Below are 26,784 nucleotides of genomic sequence, written 5' to 3' on the forward strand. Positions count from 1 at the left end.
CATGCAGGCACGTCTTGCGCTGAGTGATAAACTTAGGTCGCTAGCAGGTGCAATGCATTCCCCGAAAGAATAATAAATTAGAACATGTGTGAATATTGTGAACTTGATTCTGAATGTTTTCAGCATTTAGGGGGTTTTAACAAATTTTGTGCTCGTATCGAGGGCTCTAGAGTTTGCTTAGAGTTAGAGTTTAGAATGCTAACAATTTTCTTTAATTATAGTTGGAAACTGTGCTAGGTACTCTTTCCCATAAAACTATGCATTGCCCTTGAGTCCATGACAAGAAGCATTTTGTATTTTAACGACACATAGCCAAATATGGACTCATAAAAAGTACACGAATACAGAATATATACAACCATAATACATACACAGTGAGGTATTAGGAAATGTACCAACGCTGTTACCGAAGCTGTGAGAGAAGCATCGACTTTCTTCATGCAGGTGAGCATTTAAGAGACGATATTGTACTGGTCTAATTGCGAGTCAGTTATCTCTGCCTGCCCGTATTCGTGCTTGCCACTTGAATAAGTGCTTTCACATAGCCGCCGGGCAAGTGGGTGTTACATTGGAAGGCAATCTCTGAGAAATCGTGAAAACATTAATCGTCTTTGTTTTTCAAGTTTTACTATAATTCGTACAACGTTTGGTGCGATTGAAAAAATCACAGCTCTACGGCAACTGCAGGTTCTGACTAGCAGGAAATGGGATCAATACCGATTTAGACAACTCTAAGGCAATCACGCTCAATAATAAAATAAAATGTCCCACGGATACCGACCGTGGGACACTGCATTATTATTTTTCTTTAGTTGTTCAGTTTAACATATGATTTATTTATTTAGTTGATGTACCCTCAAAATCTGTGTTATCAGTTCATTGCCCAATGACTCTGTCCATATGTTCGCCTTTAACCCTTTCGGCATTGGGTTCAATCTATGCAGTGTGGCTAGCGCCCCTCGTGGGTACGAGCCTTGTTCTGAGGCAACAACATATTTGCTCTGAACCTGAGCGACGCTCTTAGCGGCGACCACTATCAGACACACTGCAGCAGTGGGCAACGAAGACGACGAAGGGCGCCAGTTGCCCCTCGGCATGCACGGAATGCGGCGCCCGCTGTCACGGGTGCCGGACGGCAGCCATGACGCGCACTGCAGGGTCCTCCGGCCAGCGCTGAGCGGACGCCGCTGACGGGGCACCGACGATGGCGTCGCCTCCGCCGGCCGCCGCCGGCACCTCGGCGGCCCCCGATGTGACGCCGCTCACTCGGCGGCCCGTCGTGGCCGAGGAGGGCGGCTACCACTACAGGTCAGTTCCCGACCTTCCGTTGACGAGATCGGCCGGCGGTGTTCGAGGCCCGACACGTCTACTAGAACCACTCGGTGGATGCATCCATCCCCATCTCACTGTTACCGCGAAAAAAATGGGCCCCGGAAGAGAACAAAAGCGTGATTGCTTGATGCGAGTACTTGTGGTTGCCGCCTCTTTGTTTTCATTGTCACATGTAAGCTTGCACGCTTCAGTGAGTGGCCGAGTAAGATGAGCCCATCCGAGAGACAGTGGCGGGCCAACACCAGTGCACAATGTGTCCTCGCAAGGGCGTTACGATGGTTTGCAGCGCAAGCCGATCCTGCCCGCTGGCCGTCGCTAATAATGTCCGAGTAAGGGCTCGCGCGCAGCACGTTGCCCCTTTAGGTCCGAGTTTCACCGAGCGCACCGAGCGCACAGTTTCCATCGCGTAGCTCGCCTGCAGAGAGGGAAACCACGAAGGAAATTCGCACGACAGATTGAAATTATAAAGACCAAAGTGTTTGTCGCCGCATATACTAAGGTCTCTACGGTTGTGTGGGTTCTGCATTAGGAGTGATTAGTTGGTTATGTGTGCGTCACAGCTCTTGCACCGTTAACCATACGTCGCCATGTTTAGTTCTCTGTATATCTATTATTTTTTACAATGCTTCCTTCACCGGCCTCAAAGCTTTACATTAGTCTATAAGTCACAGGTGCATCACCTTCACTTACCGTGCTACCGTGTGAACTTGTGTAGGCATACAAACCGAGCGTCTAAACTATTCAGTTTGAAATACCAAAATTGCAGGCAATTTGCTCAAATTCAAAACTGAAGCAATGAGTCTCAGTTCAATGAATGTATATTTGCGTGCCGCCAAGTTCGCGGTATCAAGGCGTGTTTCGGAGCTCTTACATTTATTTCTAGTTTATTTCTGTGTTCATAAAAGTGTCTTCGTTAACTGTGCTCCCGCTGGCGAGGAAGGTGCTCGACAAAATTAGCCCGAAAGTGCCCCTTAATCTCAGGCAAGTTAATGATGATGATGAATAGTTGGGTCTCCCAAAATACAAGCGCATCAGGTGTAAACATCAACGGGTTACAGGATATGGCTGCTTGACGGTGGCCAAATGCGCCGGCAACATTTTACATTGCAAAAGAAATTAGAATGCTCATGCCTATATACTAAGTAATCAGTGCAAGAAATTTATTAAACATCTAACGCACATACCTACAAACATACCAAGTTACGATGAAATTATTTCAGCAGATATCGCAATCGATGTAGGCGGGAACATGGGAGCGCGTGCTTCACGTACCGTAAGCGGATTTTAAGAATTAACTGCCGAAAGTTCCTAGCAGGCGCACTGTTCTAGAAGCGGCAAACAAATCGCTGCACAAAAAGCCTCGTCTGGCGTCGTGTGGTCTGCGTGTCGTCTGCTATGACAACGAGCCGCAGAAAAGCATACTAATCAGTAATACTTACGCTTTTACATGACATTTATGATGCGCGCCTTAGGGACGCACCGAATTAACGCCGCAAATGAATCAAACTTCTGCAACTTACCCAGCTATATAAAAGCAAAAAAAAAATATTTTAAAAACTGGGAAGTTTGCACTAGCGGTGCAAGTAAAACACGTTGTGGGGCTAGTTGGTTCATAGCTTTCGATAGGATAAGCGCCAAAATTGACGGCACACAAGAAGACAGGACAAGGCGCTTGTCCTGTCTGTATTTCTTCTTGTGTGCCGTCAATTTTGGCGCTTATCCTATCGAAAGCGGTGCAAGGCTGAGTAGCAGCGGAGCTAGTATACCGGCTTTCGCTAAGTGTTGCTAGATTTTGTCAAACTTTGCGATGTTATGCATGGCTTGGCTACTCGGGATGCTGGGCGACGGTGTTTGTCGGCGGCGGCCTCAGCGCGATTGGCAGGATCGGCTCTCCTTCGTCGGTCTCGCTGAGTCGCGCGCCGGGCTTAGGCGGCTTCTTCCTCGGGAGCGTCGTCTTTCTCCGGTCGCTCCGTGGTAGCTGTGCGCGCGCGTTCACTAGATTCGCCGAGCCTGTCGGCGCGACGGCTGCTCTCCGGCACATCAGCGGCGTCGTGGCTGAGCGAACACTCCTCGGCTGGGGACGCATGGCGTGGCGAGACGGCACCGCACCCGTGTGTGGTGCAAGGTGGTTGCGTGGCTCAGCGATGCACAGCTGCAGGCCCGAGCTTTCTGTCGGCATGAGGTGGACTTGCGAAAAGCCTCCGCTGTAAAAAGAAATGGCTCATACTGATGGGGGTAGTGGAAATGTTCGGCCAGCCGTCGCTTTCATTACGTGAAAAAATGAGAGGTGCTATATTTTGACTTCTTTAGTACACGAAGTGAGAAGGCGTGGATATAGTCCGGCGTTGCCAGGGTGCGCGGCCGGCTAAGTAGGATGCGGCACGCCGGCCGTGCCAGTGTCGCCGACCATTTGCCCCCTGCATGTGGCGTTTTCGTGGAGTATAGTCGGCTCTGTAGGAACGAGATGGCGCTACCGGTGGTGCGGCGCACGTTGCCTCAAGCGAAAGTGAACGAATGCGAAAGTGTCACCGGCCTTCTGCACTGCTACTGCGCAATCAGCTGTCGGAAATGCAACTGGGTGAGAGCCAACTCACTGTCTTCTGTTTACGCTGCAAAATATACAACTGTGAAGTGAAGACGTCTGCAGTAGTCGGCTGCAAAAATAGAAACTGGGATACTAAGAAGTGTAATGAATCTGTGCGGCAAGGTTCACAGACCGCTTGTGCACAATGGGTACTTGTCTGACGAGCCCTTCGCGACATATGGCTTTTCTTGAGGATAAAAATTTATTCATGCATCAGCGTTGTATCTCCAACTGGCAAAGAAAGGACTTCAATCCCGGAACGTCGGTAAGATTGAGTACCGCTCGTTCCGCATTAACAAAGGCAGCAGCGCAGTTTCCGGGCATAGTAAGGTTCTCGCATGTTATCTACAGACATCTAACCCAACTCAAACTTAAGCCCACTATGACACCCAGGTATGAAGAATAAGTGAATGAGCGCACTTTTGAATCAATGCGGCGAAGTGTGAGTGACGGACTACTCTGGGAGCACAAGCTTGTCTGAAGCCGAACGTTTCGTGATCTTCCAAACAGCAAGCGAGTGACTTGCGAAAATGCGATTTTTGCTATGAGCAATTACAAGGTACAGAAGATGTACGTACCTTTCAAGCCGGTGTGCACTGAGCACACCCATGAGCGTTGAGGCAAAAAAAAAAATAAGATAGTCACCGCACTGAGGAATGTCACTGCATCAGAAGCATTACCAGCCGCAGCTTAAGAATAAATAAAGAACAAAGCGGAAAGGTCACTGGTTGTAATTTATTTCGCAAGCGTACAGTTTCCGCAGCTTGGGAATACATTTCAACCCCGCTTCTAGTACAAGCCCGGTATACGCTGCTAGCACCGTTTGAACAAGGTGTAATGAGCTCGGAAAGCCATGCCTTGTGACGCTGCGGCCGAAGCTTCGTGTCGTCCCCTCGCCAGCGCCTATGATATCCGTCGAAACGGAGGTTTTGTTAAGCAGCACCGGCGTCAGGCGCATCCATTGAAAGCACGGAGGCAACGGAGAAAACCGAGGCAAACAATGGGCCACGTCATCAAACATGGCGACGCCCACGCGACCACGTGTGCCGCAGCAGCGTGGCGATTAGCTGTTGCCGCAACGGACGCGCACAAGCCAGCGTCGAGCGAGCAGGGTTCGGCGAGGCTGGCCGCGCTCGACTGCGTGCAGCCGAACTGCCACCGACCAGCCGAGCGTGATGCACTCTGGCCTGGCGGCTCCGGCGTGATGGAGGACGTCGTCTACGCGCCAGCCAAAGCTCGCAGCCGGTCGCGCTGACTGCGCCGAACGTAGCTGTCGAGCTGATGATTTTCGTCGGCGTAGACCAACTGAGCCGCGGGTGACGCGCCTTTTCGTTACACCGGACTGTGTGCGCGCCTTAAGACTGGCTTACTCTCTCTTTTTCGCTGCCTTAGCAGAGCGCTGACCAGCGCTGCGATGACGCCATGCGCCCAATATCAGCGTACCCTTTGTGGAAGCTGCCCACTGATGAAAGCAGCGCGCGAACGCAGAGCCTATCGAGCGCTGAAAGCGAAACTGGAGGAACGGTACAAATGTTCCCCGTCAGATCTTCAATTGCCTGTTACGAGGCAGGAGTGCCTGAGATATCAAGACTTTATCGACTCGTTCCGAAACAGGTGCTTTAATCGTCCCAGTCAATTAGCGAACGGACCCCAGACAAAAAGGTACAAATTAGTAGCTTGAGGATATCTGGCGGCCAGAAAACAAAAGCAGGCATACATCATACGGGGGCGGCACGAACACAGCATTTATATCACCAGGCAATGGTGCAATAACATTTCAAAAGCACACAAGGTTTAATATGAAATATTGGGCAATGACAGTTCTACAACAGAATTGCAGACAAGAAAAAGGCAAACAAATTGGGCTTTGGAAACAGTAAAACTTCATACTTTTGATAAAACTAAGCTTAAGGTAAACGGAAGAGAAAGTACGCAGATCTAGGCAGGTGGCCATATCTGTATAACGATGTAGGTAAGTTGGCATGCTCCGTCTGCTTGCAATCGAGATAAGAAGAGGGAACAATCCCGAACTTCATCACAGCAAAACGCGGCGCGTGAAGTTCAGACGAACAATGGAGTACATGTTTCTGCAATTTAAATCGAAAGTTTTAGGTTGTCCTGAATAGCATCTGCAGAATACTGGGTTACCGGCGAGGTGTGGTGCAGGAACCACACTGGCAGGAACTGGTAGTGACCTCTTCTGACGCAGAGTTTTAACCAGAGAGCACATAGATCTAGCACTGCCGTGACTTGCAACAGACAGACAGACCGACAGATAGATACATAGATAGATAGATAGATAGATAGATAGATAGATAGATATATAGATAGATAGATAGATAGATAGACTTTACCAAAGAATAGAAGAATCGCTAATGGTCGGGGCCCCTAGTCCAGGGCTCCACTGGCTCTTGCCATCTTCTCAGCTCTCTGCATCAGCTTGAGCTAGTCGTCGAGGGCTGAGCTGGACAGCTGTACCTCCCATTGCTCCCTCGTGGTGTTCGTGTCGGGGCGGTCTGTAGTGTGCACTCCCACGTAATGCGGTATAGGGTTGGTGCGGCCCCGCACCACGGGCATTCGTCCCTGTAGGTTGGGGGATGCTTGCGATGTAATATGTGTAGGTTAGTGTAAATGCCTGTCTGGAGCCTACACCAGGCAGCGGCATCCTCTGTCTTTAGATTTCGATGGGGTGGTGGATATCGCAAGCGACTCGCTCTGTGGTAGTTCACGATGGCCGATACAATATTCTACTTGTCCTGCAGAGCGTCCGTGGCGAGATAATCGCTAATGTGCAGTCCTTTTGTGGCTTTCCTTCCACGAGAACGCCCATGCTGCAAAAGACATTTGCCAGCGCACTGTAGGTGGAAAAGCACGAGATGTCGCTACCAGCTTTGCCTCAAGTGTTGATGTAAACAAAACTGCTAGAATGACAAGCACGCACATCGTACCTGATTAACTCGAGCAGGCTAGGTGACGCCACTATCCCGTCTCAGAGGGGGTGGCGATAGATGCCGTTCACGGATCCGGTGACGCGGCCATGCTTAAGCGGCAGAAGGTGGTAGCCCTTCGCGCTGCCTCGTTTTCCTAGCGGACCTGTCTGGCCGGTGCACGGCGCTCACACTGGCGTCTGCACTGCGCCGCTTAGGATGCGCGATCGCACGCCAAGGCACGCGCTCCCGTCCTTACGCTAATCAATATACACAGTGCAGCACAGTGAGTAGAATATTTAGGCTATACACAAATCCAAAACATTCATGCTACGTGAGGAATATCCAAATATGAGATACGGGTACCATATCTCGGTGAAATCTTCTCATTAAAACCTCAGTTAAATGACGTTGATGGCGTCAACAGCTATACTCAGTTCCTGCCTCTAAGCGTGTTTAGTAACACTATGTCTTGTACCAACTAGCCCCTTAGAAGTATTTTCTTGCTTCAACGATATAGGTAACAGCCGGTCCCTGGACGCCGATTGTATCCAGATTCACCCCATAAAGTATGTGCTTGATATTATATGCCCTGTTCTTACCCGTATTTATGCCTTAATATTATCTACAGGCATATTTCCTAAACAAATGCAGGCTTCACGCGTTGTTCCAGTCGTCATGCACGGTGATAAGGGGGCACTAAACAACTATCGACCTGTTTTCATAATGCCAGTGTTTTCTAAAGGTATTTAGAAATTAATGCATATCAGATTGCTATCACTTTTTAATCACCACAATTTGTTTCAAGATTTTCAACATGGGTTTAGGAAGCATCGCTCTACCGAACTGCCCTCTTAACTCAAAAAGAAATAACGATAGGTCCATTCAGTCGTTATCAAATGCTTTAGGCATATACGTCGATTTTTCTAAGGTATTTGACTTAATTGATCATACCAACCTTCTTAGCAAATTAGAAAACTATGGTGTGCGTGGAACAGCGGATGCGCTTTTAGAATCCTATCTTTCAAACAGGACACAATTCGTAGATACAAAGAATGAAACATCTGCAAGGAAGCCTGTCTTTGTTGGTGTGCCACAGGGGAGCATCCTAGGGCCACTCCTATTTTTGATTTACATAAATGACATTGTACACTGCACAGACAACGCAACATTTCTTTCGTATGCTGAAGACACGACAGTTTTTATTACAGAGAATTGGGAAACAGAGATAGAAGCGATGGCTAACAAAACGCTGTCTGACCTAGATGCCTGGGTCTCGGTTAATCCTTTAAAAATAAGCCCTTCAAAAATACAAGTTATTTTGTACATGCCTAAAGGAAAAACGCTGTCCAAGAAGTTCAATTTATTTCTGGGCTCTCAGCAGTTAGAGTTGGTGAGATCTGTTAAAAGCCTTGAAGTACATTTATACATTTGGAGTACAGCAGTATCAGCAGCCAGACACGAAAATGTCAGACACAAGAAGGACGGTTTTCCAGCTGGCGCAAGATCCTTGACTTCGTCGTCTTCAATCACCGTTTTTGCTGGGCGCGCAACGCTGGCTCAAAACACCAGGTGGCATGATTCCCCCTCCGAATGGAGCATCGACTAGATGCTCAAACACAAAATGTACATGGAAACTACACAAATTAGGTAAGAAAAAAAAAGTGGAGGGGGGGGGAACGCGCTCGCACACATGCGGAAATGCACACGGAAAAATGTGTTCTGTGGTCGGGAAAAAAAAAAGAACGCTTCGCAGTTCTTTGGAGGAAGACGCGACGACAGCAAAAAAAAAAAGAAGGTTGTTTCACTAGTACACTTCACCGTGTAAAATGCGGCTTGAGGCGGACCACATGTACAGTCTCTGCGCGTGGTAAACAGCGCTTGGGCGATGGCAGGTCTCCATCTGGAATCACTTCATAGTTCACGTCGCTTACACGCCTTAGTACTGTGTATGGTCCGAAGTACTTGCTGAGGAGTTTCTCGCTGAGGCCCCGCCGTCTAATGGGCGTCCAAACCCAAACTTGGTCACCAGGCTCATAGGTCACTTGTCGATGGTGGAGATTGTACCTTATTGCATCGGTACACTGCTGCTGTCTTATGTGCACGCGGGCCAGTTGACGCGCTTCCTCGGCGCGCTGAATGTACTCCTCGACGTCAGGAGCTAACTGGTCGAGCTGGTCGGTATCTTCATATGGAATCATGGCGTCTAGCATAGTTTGGACATCTCGACCATAAACGAGGCGGAATGGCGGGAAGCTTGTAGTTTCCTGCGTGGCAGTGTTGTACGCAAACGTTACGTACGGTAGGATTTCGTTCCGCGTTTTGTGCTGCACATCCACGTACATAGCGATCATGTCTGCCAGTGTTTTGTTTAGTCTTTCTGTCAAGCCGTTAGTCTGAGGGTGGTATGCAGTGGCCTTTCGATAACTCGTGTAACTCAGCTTGAAGATGTCGTCCAGAAGCTTTGCCGTAAATGCCGTCCCTCGGTCAGTGATGATGAATGACGGTGCGCCATGCCGAAGCGCAATGTGATGCATAAGAAACTGGGCAACTTCAGATGCTGTCCCGCGTGGTAGTGCCTTCGTCTCAGCGTAACGCGTTAAGTAGTCATTTGCGACAATGATCCACTTATTGCCGGAGGAAGACAAGGGAAATGGTCAAAGAAGGTCCATTCCAACTTGATCAAACGGCGTACGCGGAGGGTCGATGGGTTGTAGAAGGCCTGCAGGCTTCACGGGTGGTGACCTGAGGCGCTGGCATTCACGGCATCCTTTCACGTAGCGTTTGACGCAAGCAGTCAGTCTAGGCCAGTAGTAAAGTTGCCGTACCCTGTCCAGAGTCCTTGAGAAGCCCAAGTGACCAGATGTCGGCTTGTCGTGGCAGGCTAATAGGATGTCGTCGCGAAGGGCTTTAGGAAGTACTAGCAGAAGTGGTTTGTCGCCGGCACCTGTGTTTCTTTTGTATAAGATGCCCCCTCGTAGGCAAAATGACGACAACCGTCGCGAAAGTAGGCGAGGAATGGACGCGATGCCGCCTTCTAAGTGATCGATGACGGGTCTTAACTCAGCGTCCGATCGCTGTTTAGCGAGCAGATCCGGCCCGCTGAGGGCTCCCAGAAAGGCGCTGTCGTCTTCCTCGTCAGGATTATGAGATTTAACAGGTGCCCGTGATAACGTGTCAGCATCTTCATGTTTCCTGCCTGACTTGTACACGATGGTGATGTTAAATTCCTGGAGTCGCAGACTCCAACGTGCCAATCGTCCAGAAGGGTCTCGGAGGTTGGTCAACCAGCACAAAGCGTGATGGTCGGTCACAACTTTAAATGGCCGCCCGTAGAGATACGGCCTAAACTTTGTGGTAGCCCAAATAACCGCGAGGCACTCCTTCTATGTGGTGGAATAATTGGACTCTGCGCGTGACAGAGTGCGGCTCGCGTAGGCGATAACTCGATCAGTCCCGTCTTGTCGTTGCACCAGGATAGCCGCGAGACCGATATTGCTGGCGTCAGTACGTACTTCTGTGTCAGCATCCTCATCAAAATGACCGAGCACGGGAGGAGAAGACAAGCGACGTTGTAGCTCCGAAAAGGCGGTCTGTTTTTCATCAGTCCAGAGGAATGGCGTGTCGTCACGCGTAAGGCGAAATAGCGGATCTGCAATCTTCGAAAAATTTTAAACGAAGCGTCGATAATATGCACACAAGTCCAAAAATTGCCGCACACTTTTCTTATCGGTTGGAGCGGGAAAAGCTGCTACGGCAGCAGTCTTCTCGGGATCGGGCCGAACACCTGCCGCGCTTACGACGTGACCAAGGAACTTCAGTTCCTCGTAACCGAAATGGCATTTCTCTGGCTTGAGTGTAAGGTCAGCCGATCGAATGGCTTCGAGTACATTCCGAAGGCGTCGAAGGTGCTCGTCAAAAGTTTCCGAAAAGACAACGACATCATCGAGATAGACGAGGCAGCGTTTCCATTTGAGGTCAGCGAGAACGGTATATATCATTCGCTGGAATGTGGCTGGAGCGGAACAGAGGCCGAAAGGGAGTACGCTAAATTCGTAAAGGCCTCCCGCAGTTACGAAAGCAGTTTTCTCGCGGTCACGCTCATCTACTTCAATTTGCCAGTAGCCACTTTTCAGATCGATAGAGGAGAAATACTTCGCGTGCCTCAGCCTGTCCAGAGAATCGTCGACACGAGGCAACGGGTACACGTCTTTCTTTGTGACGTTGTTTAGCTTCCGGTAGTCTACACAAAATCGAAGCGTGCCATATTTCTTTTTAACAAGAACGACTGGCGATGACCAGGGACTGCATGAAGGCTGGATTACGCCGTCTTGAAGCATTTCCTTCACCTGCGTTTGAATAGCATGTCGTTCGGTCGGGGAAACACAATAAGGCTGTTGCCGTATGGGGGGCACGTCGTCATAGGTGATGATACGGTGTTTCGTAATCGATGTTTGACGTACCTTCGACGACCGTGCAAAGCAAGAGTGGAACTCAAGCAACAGCTCGCGCAGGGGTTGTCTGTTCTCTTCAGGAAGCGTTGGACTAATGTCGACGTTGCGTAGAGGTGCTTCAGCAGTGCCGATTGCCTCGGAAACAAAACACTCAGTGACATCGGCGATCGGGTCGGCGTAGGCGATGACAGTACCGGGGAAAAAGTGCCGGTGTTCGTAGCTGAAGTTGGTGACAAGAACCTCAAAGTGGCCATCGTGTGAGATCGACAAGGCTTGTTGCTACGCAAACACCATGAGAAAGCAGGAGAGAGTGATTGCTTTCTATGACCGCTTCACCGTGTATGAGCTTGTCACATGCCAGTTGAACCATGACACTTGCACGCGGTGGTAACGTGACAACGTCATCGATGACACGATGATGCTCGAGCGTGGGTGGTGTTGGTCGTCGCTGTGGCGCCCTTTGTCGAGAAAGTGACGAGGCGTTGTCGAATGTTGATGATAGCGCCGTGCTCCCTGAGAAAGTCCATGCCGATGATTAGGTCTCGAGAACACTGAGGGAGAATGCTCAAACTGGCAACAAACGTAGAGCCGCGAATCTCTATTCGTGCCGTGCACATGCCGAGTGGTGTGACGATGTGCCCGCCAGCTGTACGAACTGGCGTTTGATTCCAAGGCGTGGTCACTTTCTTCAAAAAGGTGGCCAGCTTTTCGCTGATTATAGAATAATCCGCTCCAGTGTCCACTGAAGCAGTCAATTCAGGACCGCCAAGCAGTACAGGAATGTCTAAAGAAATTCTTATGTAATCAGCAGGTACTGTCGTCGTCGATGTATCGTCGGTCCGCGTACGCGTCAGTAGGGGTCCTTGAGCACGTCCAGACTGAGCGGCCTCGCCCCCAAAGGTCGCCGTGGTTAGTTTTCCCGTCGTGGGCTGGGCGACCGACCCTGCACCACGCTTGAATACGTACGGCGAGTCGGAGAAAACCACCGCGGCGAAGGGGAGCGTGACTGGTGTCGAGCTGATGGAGATCCGCGCGGGCAACGTATTGCTACGGGATAGTATTTCCAATGACGAAGAGCCGAGCAGTAGGAAGACGACGACGACGATTGAAAGCTAGCGCGGGCTGTTGCCTCTTGGCCAACTGCGGCGTATTGCCTTGTAAATATACTTGTAAATAGCTTTTCGTCGGTGTCCTCCTACGTAACATATCTGGTGGAGGTGGACGTTCCCTGTACCTCGTCACGGAGCTTCGCAGTGGACGGTACATCGAGCCTTCCTTCATGGCTCCCGGCGACGACAACCCGACTCCGCCGGCTCCGACACCTGCTGCCACTTCGACGACCTACATCACCCTCTCCGCTCCCCGTGATCCTGGCGTATTCTCGGCAAAAGATAGGGAAGACGTCCAGGACTGGATCAGCCTGTACGAACACGTCAGCCACTATAACCGGTGGGACCCTACTATCATGCTCGCCAACGTAGTCTTTTACCTCGGTGGCACAGCTCGAGTTTGGTATCGGACGCACGAAGATGAGCTCACCAGTTGGGATTCGCTTAAGCAAAAGCTTCGAGACTTGTTCGGCAACACCTACGCTCACCAACTTGCCGCGCAGAAGGCGCTTTCCGGTCGTGTGCAGACGTCAACGGAGCCCTACGTCACGTACATTCAGGACGTCTTGGCTCTATGCCGCAAAGTTGACGCACACATGACTGAGTCCGACAAGCTCTCCCACATCCTCAAAGGCATTGCCGATGACGCCTTCAACTTGCTCGTATTTAACAACGTGGCGACGGTGGATGCAGTTATAAAAGAGTGCAGCCGCCTGGAACTCGCTAAAAGCCGACGTATCGACCAACAGTTTGCCCGTCTGCCCAACACCCCAGCGACATCTTCCTGTGCCAACGCTCCTCGTCCCAACAACACTGGCGATGTTGCCAGGATTGTCCGGCGTGAGATCCAGGCCGCCTATCCGGCTGCGTTCGACTCCAGCCCCTCCAATTCACCTGCAGTCACTGTTTTCCTGATCTAGGCAGTTGTCCGCCAGGAGTTCGCCAACATGGGTATTCACACCATCTGCTTGGCCCATCGCCCTGATACCCACCCGGCTTCTTCGATTCCACCCCGTCCCGCACCTTCTTACCCACCACGTTTCTGCAACCCCTCTGAATGGTGCACTGCAGACGACAAGCCAATTTGTTTTCACTGCCATCGAATTGGGCACATTTCTCGGCACTGTCGCAGCCGCTGGAGTTCCCTGAACCAGTCTACATATACTGCCTACTCTCGCCCCCCAGGTGGCCTTTCTCGTCCCTATGCTGCCCGTACAGATAATGCCGCCACCGATTCTCCTGCGCCGAACCGCCCCTATTCTCGTTCGCCTTCGCCCCAACGACGACACTCTCGCTCCCCCCGCCCCGTCGCTCCTATTCGCCGACTCCCTTCGGACGCCGCTCCCAGCCGGAAAACTAAACGATGCAGCGCCTCGAGGTGACGCTGCGTTGCTCCCTACGCCGCCAAATCCTCTCCTGACATTGCCCACTCATCTGAACCTTCTTGACGTGCAAGTCGACGGTGTTCCTGTATGTGCTCTCATAGACACTGGGGCGCATTTATCGGTAATGAGCGCTGACCTTCGTAACCGGCTGAGGAAAATAATCACGCCCGCCACGACGCCTGTTGTCCGTGTCGCAGATGGCGGAACAACCCCTGTAATTGGTATGTGTGCCGCCCTCGTCTCCTTCGCCGATCGCTCCACTACCGTGCTATTCACAGTCATCGCTCACTGTCCCCACGACATCATCCTCGGCCTAGACTTTCTCTCCGAACATTCTGCTCTCATCGATTGCTCCGCCAGTACTCTTCGCCTCGACCTGCCTGTTCTGGATCCCGCTGAACAACACCCTACTCGCCTCAGTTCCGTCGACTTCGTTCGCTTGCCACCTTCGGCACTGACTTACGTTGACTTCGTGTCATCCCCACCAGTGCCCGACGGTCACTACATCGCGGCTCCTATGCAAGACGTCCTCTTTACACACGGGATCACACTACTTCATACAGTTTTATCTATTACGTCGAATTGCGTCTGCCTGCCAGTGGTCAATTTTGGCTTGACGACACAAGTGCTGCCACGCGGGATGTCTCTGGCCCAACTTTGCTTATTCGAGGATCACTCTGTAGCATCGATTTCAGTAGACGACAATTCAACCGATCCTCCTCTACCATCGCAGTCGGCAACTTGTACCATCGCCAACTTACAGAAAATCATTGCACCGGACATGCCGTCCGAGCACGCTCGTGCGCTCTACCGTGTTCTGATTTCCTACCAAGATATTTTTGACTTTAACGATCGTCCTTTGGCCCAAACAACAGCTGTTAAACATCGCATTAATACCGGCGATGCCCCTCCTATTCATCGCCGCCCGTATCGAGTATCACCGGCTGAGCGTCAAGTTATTCACACCGAAGTTCGCAAAATGCTTGCCAAGAACATTATTGAACCGTCATGCAGTCCATGGGCGTCACCTGTTGTGCTGGTAAAAAAGTAGTATGGCTCATGGCGCTTTTGCGTGGATTATCGGCACCTTAACAGGGTTACCAAAAAGGACGAGTATCCCCTACCTCGGATTGATGACGCCCTTGACTGCCTCCCACGGTGCTCGCTATTTCTCCTCTATTGACCTTCCCTCTGGCTATTGCCAGATTGCCGTGGACGATCTCGACCGCGAGAAGACTGCCTTTGTAACACCCGACGGTCTTTATCAATTCAAAGTGATGCCGTTCGGCCTATGTAACGCTCCTGCCACTTTTGAACGCATGATGGACTCCCTTCTTCACGGTTTCAAATGGTCCACATGCCTGTGCTACTTGGACGACGTTATAGTATTCTCCCCAACATTCGATACGCACCTCGAGCGCCTCTCAGCAGTCCTGGACGTATTTCGGCGAGCCGGTCTGCAACTCAACGCATCGAAGTGCCAATTCAGCCGTCGCCAGATTACCGTCCGTGGACATCTCGTTGACGCGAACGGAGTGCAACCGGACGCAGGCAAGATCCATGCTGTTACGCACTTCCCTGTTCCGAAGTGTGTCAAGGATGTGCGCAGCTTCATCGGCCTTTGCTCGTGCTTCCGCCGTTTCATGGAAAATTTCGCGGCCATAGCACGACCACTAACCGAGCTTTTGAAAAAAGACGCCCCTTTCCAGTGGGGCGGTAACTAGGCCTCTTCATTCTCGCTTCTAATCGACCTTCTCACAACGCCTCCCGTTCTGGCCCATTTCGATCCTTCTGCGCCTACCGAAGTCCGTACTGATGCCAGCGTTCACGTAATTGGCGCAGTACTGGCACAATGCCAGCGTGGCCACGACCGTGTTATTGCTTACGCCAGCAGGCTCCTCTCGCCCGCGGAGCGCAACTATTCCATCACTGAGCGTGAGTGTCTGGCCGTAGTTTGGGCGGTTGTGAAGTTCCGCCCATACTTATATGGCCGACCCTTTTCCGTTATCACAGACCATCACGCGCTTTGTTGGTTATGCTCATTGAAAGACCCTACAGGAAGACTTGGTCGCTGGGCCTTACGCCTCCAAGAATATTCGTTCTCTGTCACCTATAAATCTGGCCGACTACACAAGGACGCCGGCTGGCTGTCTCACTACCCGGTAGACGAGCCTGACGACGCCGACAGTAGTACCGCCGATGGCATTTTCTCTGTGTCTGCCTTCGCTAACATCGCTGATGAGCAGTACCGAGACCTATCGCTGCGAGTACTCATCGAGCGTCTGTGCTCTACACCTACCGACTCATACGTTCGCCGGTATGTCCTCCAGGGCGGCAGTCTGTACCGAAGGAACTTCCTCCCTGATGGCCCTGATCTTCTTCTTGTCGTGTCAAAACATCTACGACAGACTTTGCTCTTTGAGATGCATGACGCACCCACTGCAGGACATCTTGGGGTAACCCGCACGTACGACCGCGTCCGCCGCCGCTTCTATTGGCCTGGTCTCGCTCGCTCCGTCCGACGCTATGTTGCTGCCTGTGATCCCTGCCAGCGTCGGAAAACACCTCAGGTGCTACCTTCCGCTAATCTCCAGCCGATCACCGTCCCTGTGGAACCGTTCTTTCGTGTTAGATTAGACCTCCTCGGTCCCTTTCCCACGTCATCCACTGGGAACAAATGGGTAGCCGTCGCCACTGATTACGCCACCCGATACGCTATCACGCGGGCTCTCCCTACCAGTTGCGCCACTGACGTCGCGGACTTTCTCTTGCGTGACATTATCTTAGTGCATGGTGCCCCGTGACAGCTGTTTACTGACCGTGGTCGTAACTTCCTCTCGAAAGTTATCGCCGACATTGTGCGTTCCTGCTCTATTCAACACAAGCTGACTACCTCATACCATCCTCAAAGCAATGGCCTGACAGAGCGGTTAAACCGTACTCATACCGACATGCTGTCCAAGTACGTTTCGAAGGACCACCACGACTGGGACGTTGCTCTCCTAACGTCACATTTGCTTATAATTCTTCCCGGCACGACACCGCCGGATTTTCTCCAGTTTATCTACTCTACGGTCATGAACCGACCTTGCCCCTTGACACGGTACTTCCTCCTGCTGCGACCTCAACAACCGAGTATGCGCGCGACGCCATCGCCCTCGCCGACCATGCACGCCAGCTTGCCCGTGCTCGACTGACGGACTCGCAAACCACGCAGCAGCATCAGTACAACGCCCGCCACCGTGACGTACAGTTTTCGCCTGGTGCACTCGTGCTCCTGCGGTCGCCCTCTCGGCACGTCGGACTTTCAGAAAAGCTCCTTTCGCGATACACAGGGCCCTACCGCGTGCTGCGCCAGGTGACGCCTGTGACGTACGAAATTGCTCCTGTGAGCTCAACCTCGTCATCTACTCTGGCACCTAGTGATGTCGTGCACGTCAGTAGGCTCAAGAGCTACTACACTGCTTCAGAGTCCGGCCTCTAGTCGCTCCGGGACGGCGGTTTTGCCGCCGGGGGTAGTGCTACGGGATAGTATTTCCAATGACGAAGAGCCGAGCAGTAGGAAGACGACGACGACGATTGAAAGCTAGCGCGGGCTGTTGCCTCTTGGCCAACTGCGGCGTATTTCCTTGTAAATATACTTGTAAATAGCTTCTCGTCGGTGTCTTCCTACGTAACAGTATTCTTCAAATTAAGGAGGACGCTGGCCGAACCTAGGTCGCGGCGAGTTCGCTGAGAATCCGCGTAGTCCGAGCTCTCGATAGGAGCACTGTCGGTAGACATGCCCAGCTTCGCCACAGTGAAAGCAAAGGGGACGGCGATCAGGTGCCCGCCACACGTCTGATTTCCTCGGGGCCTGTCGGTGGTCCTGGTAATACGAGGCAGCTTGGACGGGCTCTAGCATGGCCGGGCGCGCGGCGCGAAGCGGGGAGGGAGGTGGGACAGGTTGCCTCAAGGCTTGCGAATATGACATATGTGGGCTGTCATTTCTTAGCGGTCGAGCTTCTGTGCTGAAGGGTGGTTCTCTTAGCGCATGCTGGACTTCGTCACGGAGAACGCTGGACAAGGAGCTGAGCGTCGGCTGTGAAGGTACCGACAGTTTCTGGACTTCTTCGCGGATCACGGAACGAATGAGCTCTCGAAAGAAATCGACGTGACCTCCGAGAGCTCCGAAGAAGTCCGTAGGTGAGGCAGTGTTCACTTGGCGTTCGTATGATGGTGTCCACTGGTGAAGAGTCTGCTCCATGGTGATGGCCTCGGAAAGAAATTCTGACACAGTCTTGGGAGGACTTGCGCACGAGACCGCCAAACAGCTGCTCTTTTACTCCGCGCATCAGGTACCGCACCTTCTTCCGACATGCTGGGGTCGGCTCGTCGAAAGAGACTAGTCATGTCCTTGACGTACATTGCGACACCCTCGTTCGGCATTTGTATACGGGACTAGAGATCACGCTCAGCTCGCTCTCGGCGATCAGGGCTCGCATACGTCTCAAGAATCCGGCGTTTGAATTCTGCCCATGAAGTTAAGGTATCTGCACGGTTCTCGTACCCAACACGTGCGCCATCGTTAAGGCTGAAATAGACGTTTTTCAGTTTGTCTGCGTCATCCCACTTGTTGAAGGCAGCAACACGTTCATAGTACACCAGCCAATCTTCAACGTCCTCATGTATGGCGCCGTGGAAGGGATTCGGCGTTCGCGGAATGAATAGCGCACAATGAATCGGCGTTGTGCCTTCCATACCTGCCATTCTCTCTGGGAGGAGTCCAAACTCAGGGGCTTGTCTACGGATCCTTCTGCTGGCGCGGTTTACAGGCGTAACCACCGGTACGGGGCTGGAGCTCCTGCTGCCCGGAGGGGTTTGGGGCATAGATTAGATTACCCCGCACCTCCACCAGTTTGTCACGCACTAAGGCAAGAATAAGCAGCAGTATCAGCAGCCAGACACGAAAATGTCAGACACAAGACACAAGAAGGACGGTTTTCCAGCTGGCGCAAGATCCTTGACTTCGTCGTCTTGAATCACCGTTTTTGCTGGGCACGCAACGCTGGCTCAAAACACCAGGTGGCAATATGTTGAAAACCTACATGGCCATTGGTGTCCTTACACGTACGCTATGTATTCTTCCTACAATGGTGAAGATTATGATCTACAATGCATTAGTGTCCTCTCTGTAGCAGTACTGCAGCATAGCGTGGTGTACTACTGGTGTAACAAATTTGCGCAAGCTGTATTTGTAGCTGAAAAGAGCCATACGACATACTGCTGCTGTGCATTATGCTTCTTCTACAAAACTTCTTTTTACAAAGCACGAAATTCTTCTAGTGTTCTAGACTGATAGACTGATTCTAGAATTATAGACTGATGCTGTGTTATAAAGCTTTTGTAAAGTATGGTACCGATATCATAATTAATCTTGCTAAGGTAAAAGCAAACACAAGTGTTCGTCCAACCAAGCACAAAGAAATGCGGAGTGTACCCACCCCTAGAACTACTTATGATGAACAATCTTTGTCCTACAAGCTACCTTCCCATCTAAACTTATTAAACCATTAAGATTTTAATCCTTCGCCTAATCAAAATTGTCTGATTAAGCGCTTCGCCCAGTCCATTTATTTTCAGGAATAGTACATGCTTTCGAATACTTTTGTCCCTCTTCTTGTCGATCGCTGCTTCTCATGTTCATGCTCTTTCAAGCCTATGCAAACGGGGTGTATTGTTTTGCGCTTTGTTGCAAAATTTTGTGTTAGTTGATGTTCTGTAATATTCGTCGATTTATTTGAACTCATTTTGCATGACTGACCGTCATCCTGCTGTTTTGCCAACTGTAACGGGGTCGGAACCTTGTTACGATGCTCAGGCTTTTAGTCCCGTATTCTTACTATCGAAAGTAAATAAAGTTGATTGATTGATTGGTTGATATCTAGCACTTACTCGCAACGCATGGGTCGCGAATAGGAAAGCACATACAGGGTAAATACTCTTTATATTTCCTTGAAACAGTAGATCTCCATATAACTTTGCTTCAGTGATCTCTGTTTTCAAAGCGAAAGTCAATAAAATGAACGGAGGCTTATAAAATATTCCAACTCATCGCAGTCTGCTCGGTGGCCGGGTGGTATATTCCTCACAGGTGCAGTCTTGGTGCAGATTGGTGCAGCGGCTCGCAGCTGTCGCGCAATGGGAACTTCGTTCATTTCCGCGCCATCGCAGAAATTGTGAAATTCTCTATCTAGTAGGTGATCGAGTCCATTCACCATGTAATGGCGTAGCGCGTAAGCTAAACACAACTATACAATGGCAACAGATTTAAAGAGAACGAAGAAAGGTGCGCCTCTCACTTCGCTTGCAATCGATACTTGCGAGTGGCGCGTGAAGTTATGACGACACACTGCTGTTGTGGTCGCGCCGCTGGCACGACCTGTTGGGAACTCGGCGCTGACGCCCGTTGTTGCACCTGGGTCGCAAGCCCCAAGGGTAGCGTTGGCCTGGCGGCCTGGGGTACAACTGGAAGCATCCGAAGGTCCCGGCAAAGCATGAGTCGACTGGTAACAACAAAACAACTTGTTTATTTTAACATCGCAAAGAGTTGGCGGTCAGGTTGACCGAAGTAGAGAGACGGGAGAGCACTTTACTCAACAGAAGAAATCGGAGCCCTCCTTTGGCGTCCGGGGGCAGCTGCTTTTATACTCTCGCAGTTGAGGGCAAGAAGGAACCCCTCAATAGACGAGCACGTGATTGTACAATGGGATAAGGTGACGCATACTGTCGTGTCGCCGCCGGTCGGGCACAATGGGGAGGAGCAGGTGGCTCACACTGTCGTATCGCCGCCGGTCGGGCACAATGGGGAGGAGAAGGTGACTCACACTGTCGTATCGCCGCCGGTCGGGCACAATGGGGAGGAGAAGGTGACTCCTACTGTCGTATCGCCGCCGGTCGGGCACCATATGCACATACACTCACACACGCACATGAAGACACGTGGCATCGGAACATGCCTGGACGCGCTTGGCGGGGAGGCGTAGCGGCGACGCCGAACGGGCCAAAATGTCTGCCGCTTTGTTGCAGTCGCGCCGGCTAAACCGCGCGTCGTAGGCGAAACGTAACACTGCAAAGGAGCGTAGATAGGTGCGAGCGATAGGAAAATTAACATGCGCCCAGAACTCGTGCATTCTCTTTAACGCTGGACTACCCTGTGCACATCTGCGAAATGATTCGCTGGCCGCTGCTTTGCTACTGTGATGACTATTCCTGTTCAGCCTTTTCTCCTGCGAAAATATGTTCTTAGGTGACGTGCTTAGTTGTTGCCTATGAACACTGGGTGAATAAAATATTTATATGTGCTGAATGTTACAGTTTGTCTGTTGTCATTTCTTGAGTTTAACTTTCTATCATCCTCAGGAAACGCACCAATAACCCCGTTGGCTTCATAGAGCGGTCGACATACGAAGAAGCGAACAACAGCAAATATACGAGCTCAAGTATATTCCCTATATTGCGAGTACGTCTGTTGAATAACACTAGTATTCACTCGTGTTCTTGTTTTCGCTTTCGGAGATGTCCTTCCACGCCTCAATGAGATGAGGCATATATACGTCATGCCATATCGGTATGAAAGCCTCTCCTGACCGGGCACATGCATTTGACGGCTTGTATTTACTACTAAACTGAGCTCAGAACATTCGTTAGTGTTTACCTGGCTTGCGCCGATGTTTCTAATTGCACGTTGAGATCATCTTAAGTTTATCTTGGCAAGCTAACGCGGCCGATTTTGTCGCGGTGACATAGGCTTTTCAGCACGCACGCACGCACGCACGCACGCACGCACGCACGCATGCACGCACGCACGCACACACACACACACACACACACACACACACACACACACACACACACACACACACACACACACACACACACACACACACACACACACACACACACACACACACACACACACAAACAAACACGCGCGCGCGCACGCACGCACGCAGAGCTCAGCGCAGCTCAGCACAGCACATATTCACGCACGTGCGTGCATACCTGCAATGTCGCTGTATCGCTTAGCCATTGCCGCCTTTCTATTGAAATACACGGTCGTAGCTCTGAAATGTACAAATGGCTACGATTCGTGCAGATGGGACGTCGCCGTGGGCGACACTCCATCTGACCTCGACTGGGGCGATGATATCGTCAAGGAGAACAAGAAGCTGTCCTTCGAGAAAGACGTGCGAGTCCAGGAGTTCGACAAGCGCCAGGCCTCGGACGTGGTGGTGCACATGATACGGCGCGACGACACCAAGGAGCTGGCCGTGCTGCCGGAGCGACCGCACGAGGAGACGCTCAAGAGGAAAAAGCGCAAGAAGAAGAAGAAGAAGAAGCGTCGGCGACGGCGGGCGAAATACCGCTTCGAACTGGGCAAGCCGATCAAGCGCGACGATGACGACGACGATGACGCGGGAGAGAGCAGCAGCAAGAAAAAGAAGAAGAAGAAGAAAAAGAAGAAGAAGAAAAGGAAGAAGAAAAAGAGGAAGAGCAAGAAGAGCAAGAGCAAGAAAGGCAAGAAGAAAAAGAAAAAGAAGAGTAAGAAAAAGAAGAAAAAGAAGCGAAGTAAGGGCAAGAAGAAGAAGAGCAAGGGAAAGAAGAAAAGCAAGGAAGCTACGCCTCCGGCAAGCCCTCCTCCACCGGCACCACCACCGCCGCCAGCGCCCTCTTCGCCACCTGCAGCGCCACCACCGCCACCGGCAGAGAGCATACCACCACTGCCGCCGATGGGATTCCCTGACGGCATGATCATGGTCACGCACGAGCGCTCCTCCTCGTCATCCCTCGACGGACCCATCACGGAGCGGATCCGCATGGTCGGCTCTCCGGAGACGTTCAACAGGTTGTCTTCGCTGGAGCCGCCCAACTTGCAACAGCTCATGACTGTCGGAGAAGGAGCGCAGCCACCGGGACCTTCGGGCCCAGGTTCCTCAGGGGGCACGCCGACGGAGCAGTTCAACGTGCAGGCCATTCCGTCAGCGACGGGCGTTGTCGAGATGATGGAGCCGGGAATGACGGAACAAGTAGTCCAGGCTCCTGGTGGACCACAAATCAAAATACGCACGAAAACCGAGATAGAGATGATCCAACCCGAAGAAGAACCACCGCCCCAACCTCGTCATGGCATCGAGGCCATCACGAGACAGCAAATCGAGGAGATCCCATCGCCAAACGGTGGAGAACCGCGTTACTCGACCTCGCAAGAAAATATCATCCGTCGCATTGAGCTTCCAGGTGTCCGCCCAGGCCGGCGCCGCTCCCGCCGGTTCTACGGTGCAAACACGCGCGGCATTGACATCAGCCCCGAAGCACGCGTAATACGCACCACGTCCCGCAAGGTGACCGGTGCGGATGGTACGCCACGTATCGACACAAAAGTGGCGATCAGTCCGCCGCGGGATGGTTACGGGGCAGTTGCCATGCAAAGGGCGCCTGAGCTCGAAGCTGCGGGCAGCAGTTCTAGCTCGGACGTGCAGAAAGAGGCTGAAATTCTGAACCAGCTCAGCATGATGGTGAATAGTCGGACTGACCGTGAGCTGAAGCGGCTCAAGCGTCGACGGCGCCACCGGGCTCGCCGCGAAAGGCGGCGCCGCCGGCGAGACGCCAGGCAGAGCCGGCGTGCCCTCAAGGACTGGGAGAGCACCGGGGACATACCGTTCGAGCGCCTGCAGGAGCAGGTGTCGCCGGCCGCGCTCACCATGGTGCACAGCCAGCTGTTCAATCCTGCCATGCAGCCCCGCAATGCGGGTCCGGCTGCGAGCGTAGCGAACGCGTTGGAGCAGTGCTGCAAAATGCTCGAGAACGTGGCGGACGAGTTCCGAATGATGCCACAGCCGGCGCTGGCAACCTCGCGCAGCGCCTCGCCTCGAGCTTCGAGGAGACGGTCCCGTCGCAAGAGGCACGGACAGCGGCAGGGTTCGTGCGTCAGCACCATATGCTCGTGGCTCGGCTTGAACGAGGGCGACGCTGAGCCGAAGAAGCGCAGCGGGCGACGCAAGCGGCGGCGGCGGCGAGCGAGTTCCTCGACGACCGGATGGCGTAGTTCCTCGACTCGGGGACTATCATCCACGACGCGACGCTCCTCATCGGGCTCCACATCCGGCAGCTCTTCGTGGACCTCGGGGTCGTGGGAAAGCACGACGCGTGGCAGCGCATCGACGAGGAGACGAAGTAGCCGCTCGTCCGGCACGAGTCGGGGCTCGAAGGAGTTCGAGTTCATCACGCACATCACGACGGTGGACCCGAGGAAGCTGCGCGCAGGCAAAGTGTACAGGATGAAAGGCGCCGACGACCGATCGTCCAGCGACACGGTTACTGCGAGGAATTCGGTATCTTGCTACCAGGTCACGGCTCAACAGCACCGTGTGGGCGACTGGGATGATGCGGAAAGTCGCGATGCTGCCCAGCGGCTTCGTGAAATGCTTGTCGAGAGAGGTGACGAGGGAGACTACGACGACGACTTCAAGAGGCGGCACCGCCGGAGGAAGCACGGCCGACATAAGCGTCGCCACCGCAGGGACCGCAGCTGGCACTCGGACGGCACGTACCGCTGCTACCGCCCCGCCCACTGCGTGCGGTCGAGCCAGTCGTGTGATCGAGCGCCGTACCGATTCTCGCGGTACACGGCCGGTTACGACGATTACTCGCAGCACCCGCTCTCGGAGAGGGTGCCTTCACAAGCCCGCCTTGCTTTTGGGGACGCAGGACTGTACCAACAGGCGGCCGCTCCTGTGGTGAGTACTCGAGTGAAGCCTCAAGATCCTCCTAGAATGCTTTTTCACCAGCGATATGAGCGCATGTAATTTCAGCGGTGTTTCGCTCATTCTAGCAGCTAGGAGCCGTCTTTAGAGACAATTGCCTTTTGAGGTATAAACATTTTGAATCAATTGCGAATTTTGCTTAGCGGATGATTTCGCAATGAGTTTCTTTTAGGCACAGACCACAATCCTTTATCAACGCTGTCATATGCTTACAACTATTCCTGTTTTAATGAAACTCTGGAGCTCGGTAAGGTCTTTAAAATCGCATTAATCTGAGGCGCTGTTTGAGGTGACCAGGAAAAACGGTGACGAGTTGAGGCGCGTATGAGAGTAACCAGGAAAAATTCCGGCATCTTTTAGCAACGCATTTTTCAAACTCTACATAACCTAACGTATTATTTTTTCTTGAGTTTCCTGTTATTATTGTGCTACTACCCCTTAAATACCTGTTATTATAGCCAAATATTGTCCCCTCGCTCTGTAATTCTATTGGTTACATTTTACTTTGTGAAAATTTCTTGTTCACTGACCTCTCGCATTCTGAAGCATTCGGTTTGTATCTTGCACAATTTTTAACCCTATATAATTGTACGTTAGTGCATTTCTTGCATTGTATTTTTTGTATATGTATTCACACATGCATTCTAATTATTGTATAACCTTTGAGTGTATACTCTTCTCCCTTACATAATTCCTCTAGGGGTCTGTAAGGTATATTTAAATAAATAAATAAATAAATAAATAAATAAATAAATAAATATGCCAGAGTTTGCTTTTCTTCTTGCTTCTAGCAGGAATACGGAAGCTTTTCGTTGTTGCGGAAAGTGGGATAATTTCTTTCATCTAGAGCACATTTGTACTTGGCTGCATAGCTGCAGAATTTGCGCCGAACATTTTATTGAAACGTTTCTCCCGGCTGATTTCGCTTCAGAAAAGTCTGACAAAAAAGACTCCAGTAAGCACTTCGTCATTGTTTTAAAGAAGCGCCGTAGTATATATTTATTTTATTGTATTCCATTCATCTATCCTAAAAGGACCGAAAAAATTACGCAATGCTAGTGCAGCAACAAGTAATATAACGTGAAGCTAATTTAATATGGAAATATGCTAGGTGTTTCTATTTATACGGAATACTTGAAAAAGAAAAGGAACTCATATCTTGGTCTCCTTAGTCTTTGCATGTGGGCTACTTGTTCTTATACAGGTTGCATGGAAATCCTTTTATAAAGCCATTCTAAATTTCACGCTGATTCCCTTCGACTTATACTTGTGATGCTCTATATATGCTACCATATGTCTGAGATTTTGCGCAGCGATTTTTTTGCGGTATGACAAAACACTTTAGTGCGTCCTAATCGGCCCCTTATGGCGTTATGGCAATCTTTAGAAAGGGAAGCACTGTTCCCGACAACGCAGTTACGTTAATTCATAGCGTGAACAATATAAAGGTGTTTACGTGTACTTCAGGTCGTAGCAATGCTCGAAAGTAGCTAATAGTTTCGGACGCGTACGCTGTAGCTTGACTATTATGTAAAATTATGTAATGTAGAGCAGTTTCCTGAGTTCGGCCATTTAGGTTCAGGAGGCAGCTGTACACTCTAAGCGATCCATTTGCTTCTTGATAGGTTTTTGTCAACGAGTTCATCACATTTTCCTTAACTTCTATTCAGGGCGCAGTGGATGCATCCAAAGTTCTTGTGCGTCACATCGTGTTCCTACAACGCCTCTATGTATCTTGATTTTGTCGTCTATATCCTTTTAACCTTTGAAATTTGCTTCTAATCAGGTACGTGACTCTTTTATTTCATAAAAAATAAAACGTCCACACGTGTTCATTCCAAAAACAATCAAAAGTGTTAATGGCACTCGATTCCCTGCATAAGCAAGTGCAGGATCTCATCACGCTAATTTGCTTCGTAAGATTTTTTTCATACGATTACGGTAACTAGCAGTAAAACATGCGTTCATTTGTGTAAGTTTCTTAGGCATTTCAGTGTGCGTGCTCAACGCTATCTCACTGTGCACATTTATACCTTTATTTATTTAAATTTATATTAAGGAGATTTTAGGCGTCCGTATATAGTTGCGCTTGCATGTCATTGGCACTACCGGCGCTATACCAGCAGCGCCACTACGATGCCTATGAAAAAAAAAAAAAGAAACCTTTGGCTACTCTGTCATTCACTGT

At 51.0% G+C, this 26,784-nt stretch overlaps 1 protein-coding gene across 1 annotated transcript in view; it reads left to right on the forward strand.

Moving 5' to 3' along the window:
• The first annotated feature begins 981 nt into the window (after positions 1-981).
• LOC142570759 (uncharacterized) overlaps positions 982-26,784 on the forward strand; it is a 120,884-nt gene continuing 95,081 nt past the window's right edge. Inside the window, exons 1-3 of the mRNA XM_075679098.1 lie at positions 982-1,308; positions 21,929-22,263; positions 22,519-24,569. Coding sequence (XP_075535213.1) covers positions 1,205-1,308; positions 21,929-22,263; positions 22,519-24,569 — 2,490 coding nt within the window. The 5' untranslated portion in view covers positions 982-1,204. The remainder of the gene's footprint in view (positions 1,309-21,928; positions 22,264-22,518; positions 24,570-26,784) is intronic.

This window comes from Dermacentor variabilis, chromosome 2 (assembly GCF_050947875.1).
Source record: "Dermacentor variabilis isolate Ectoservices chromosome 2, ASM5094787v1, whole genome shotgun sequence".
Taxonomy (NCBI): domain Eukaryota; kingdom Metazoa; phylum Arthropoda; class Arachnida; order Ixodida; family Ixodidae; genus Dermacentor; species Dermacentor variabilis.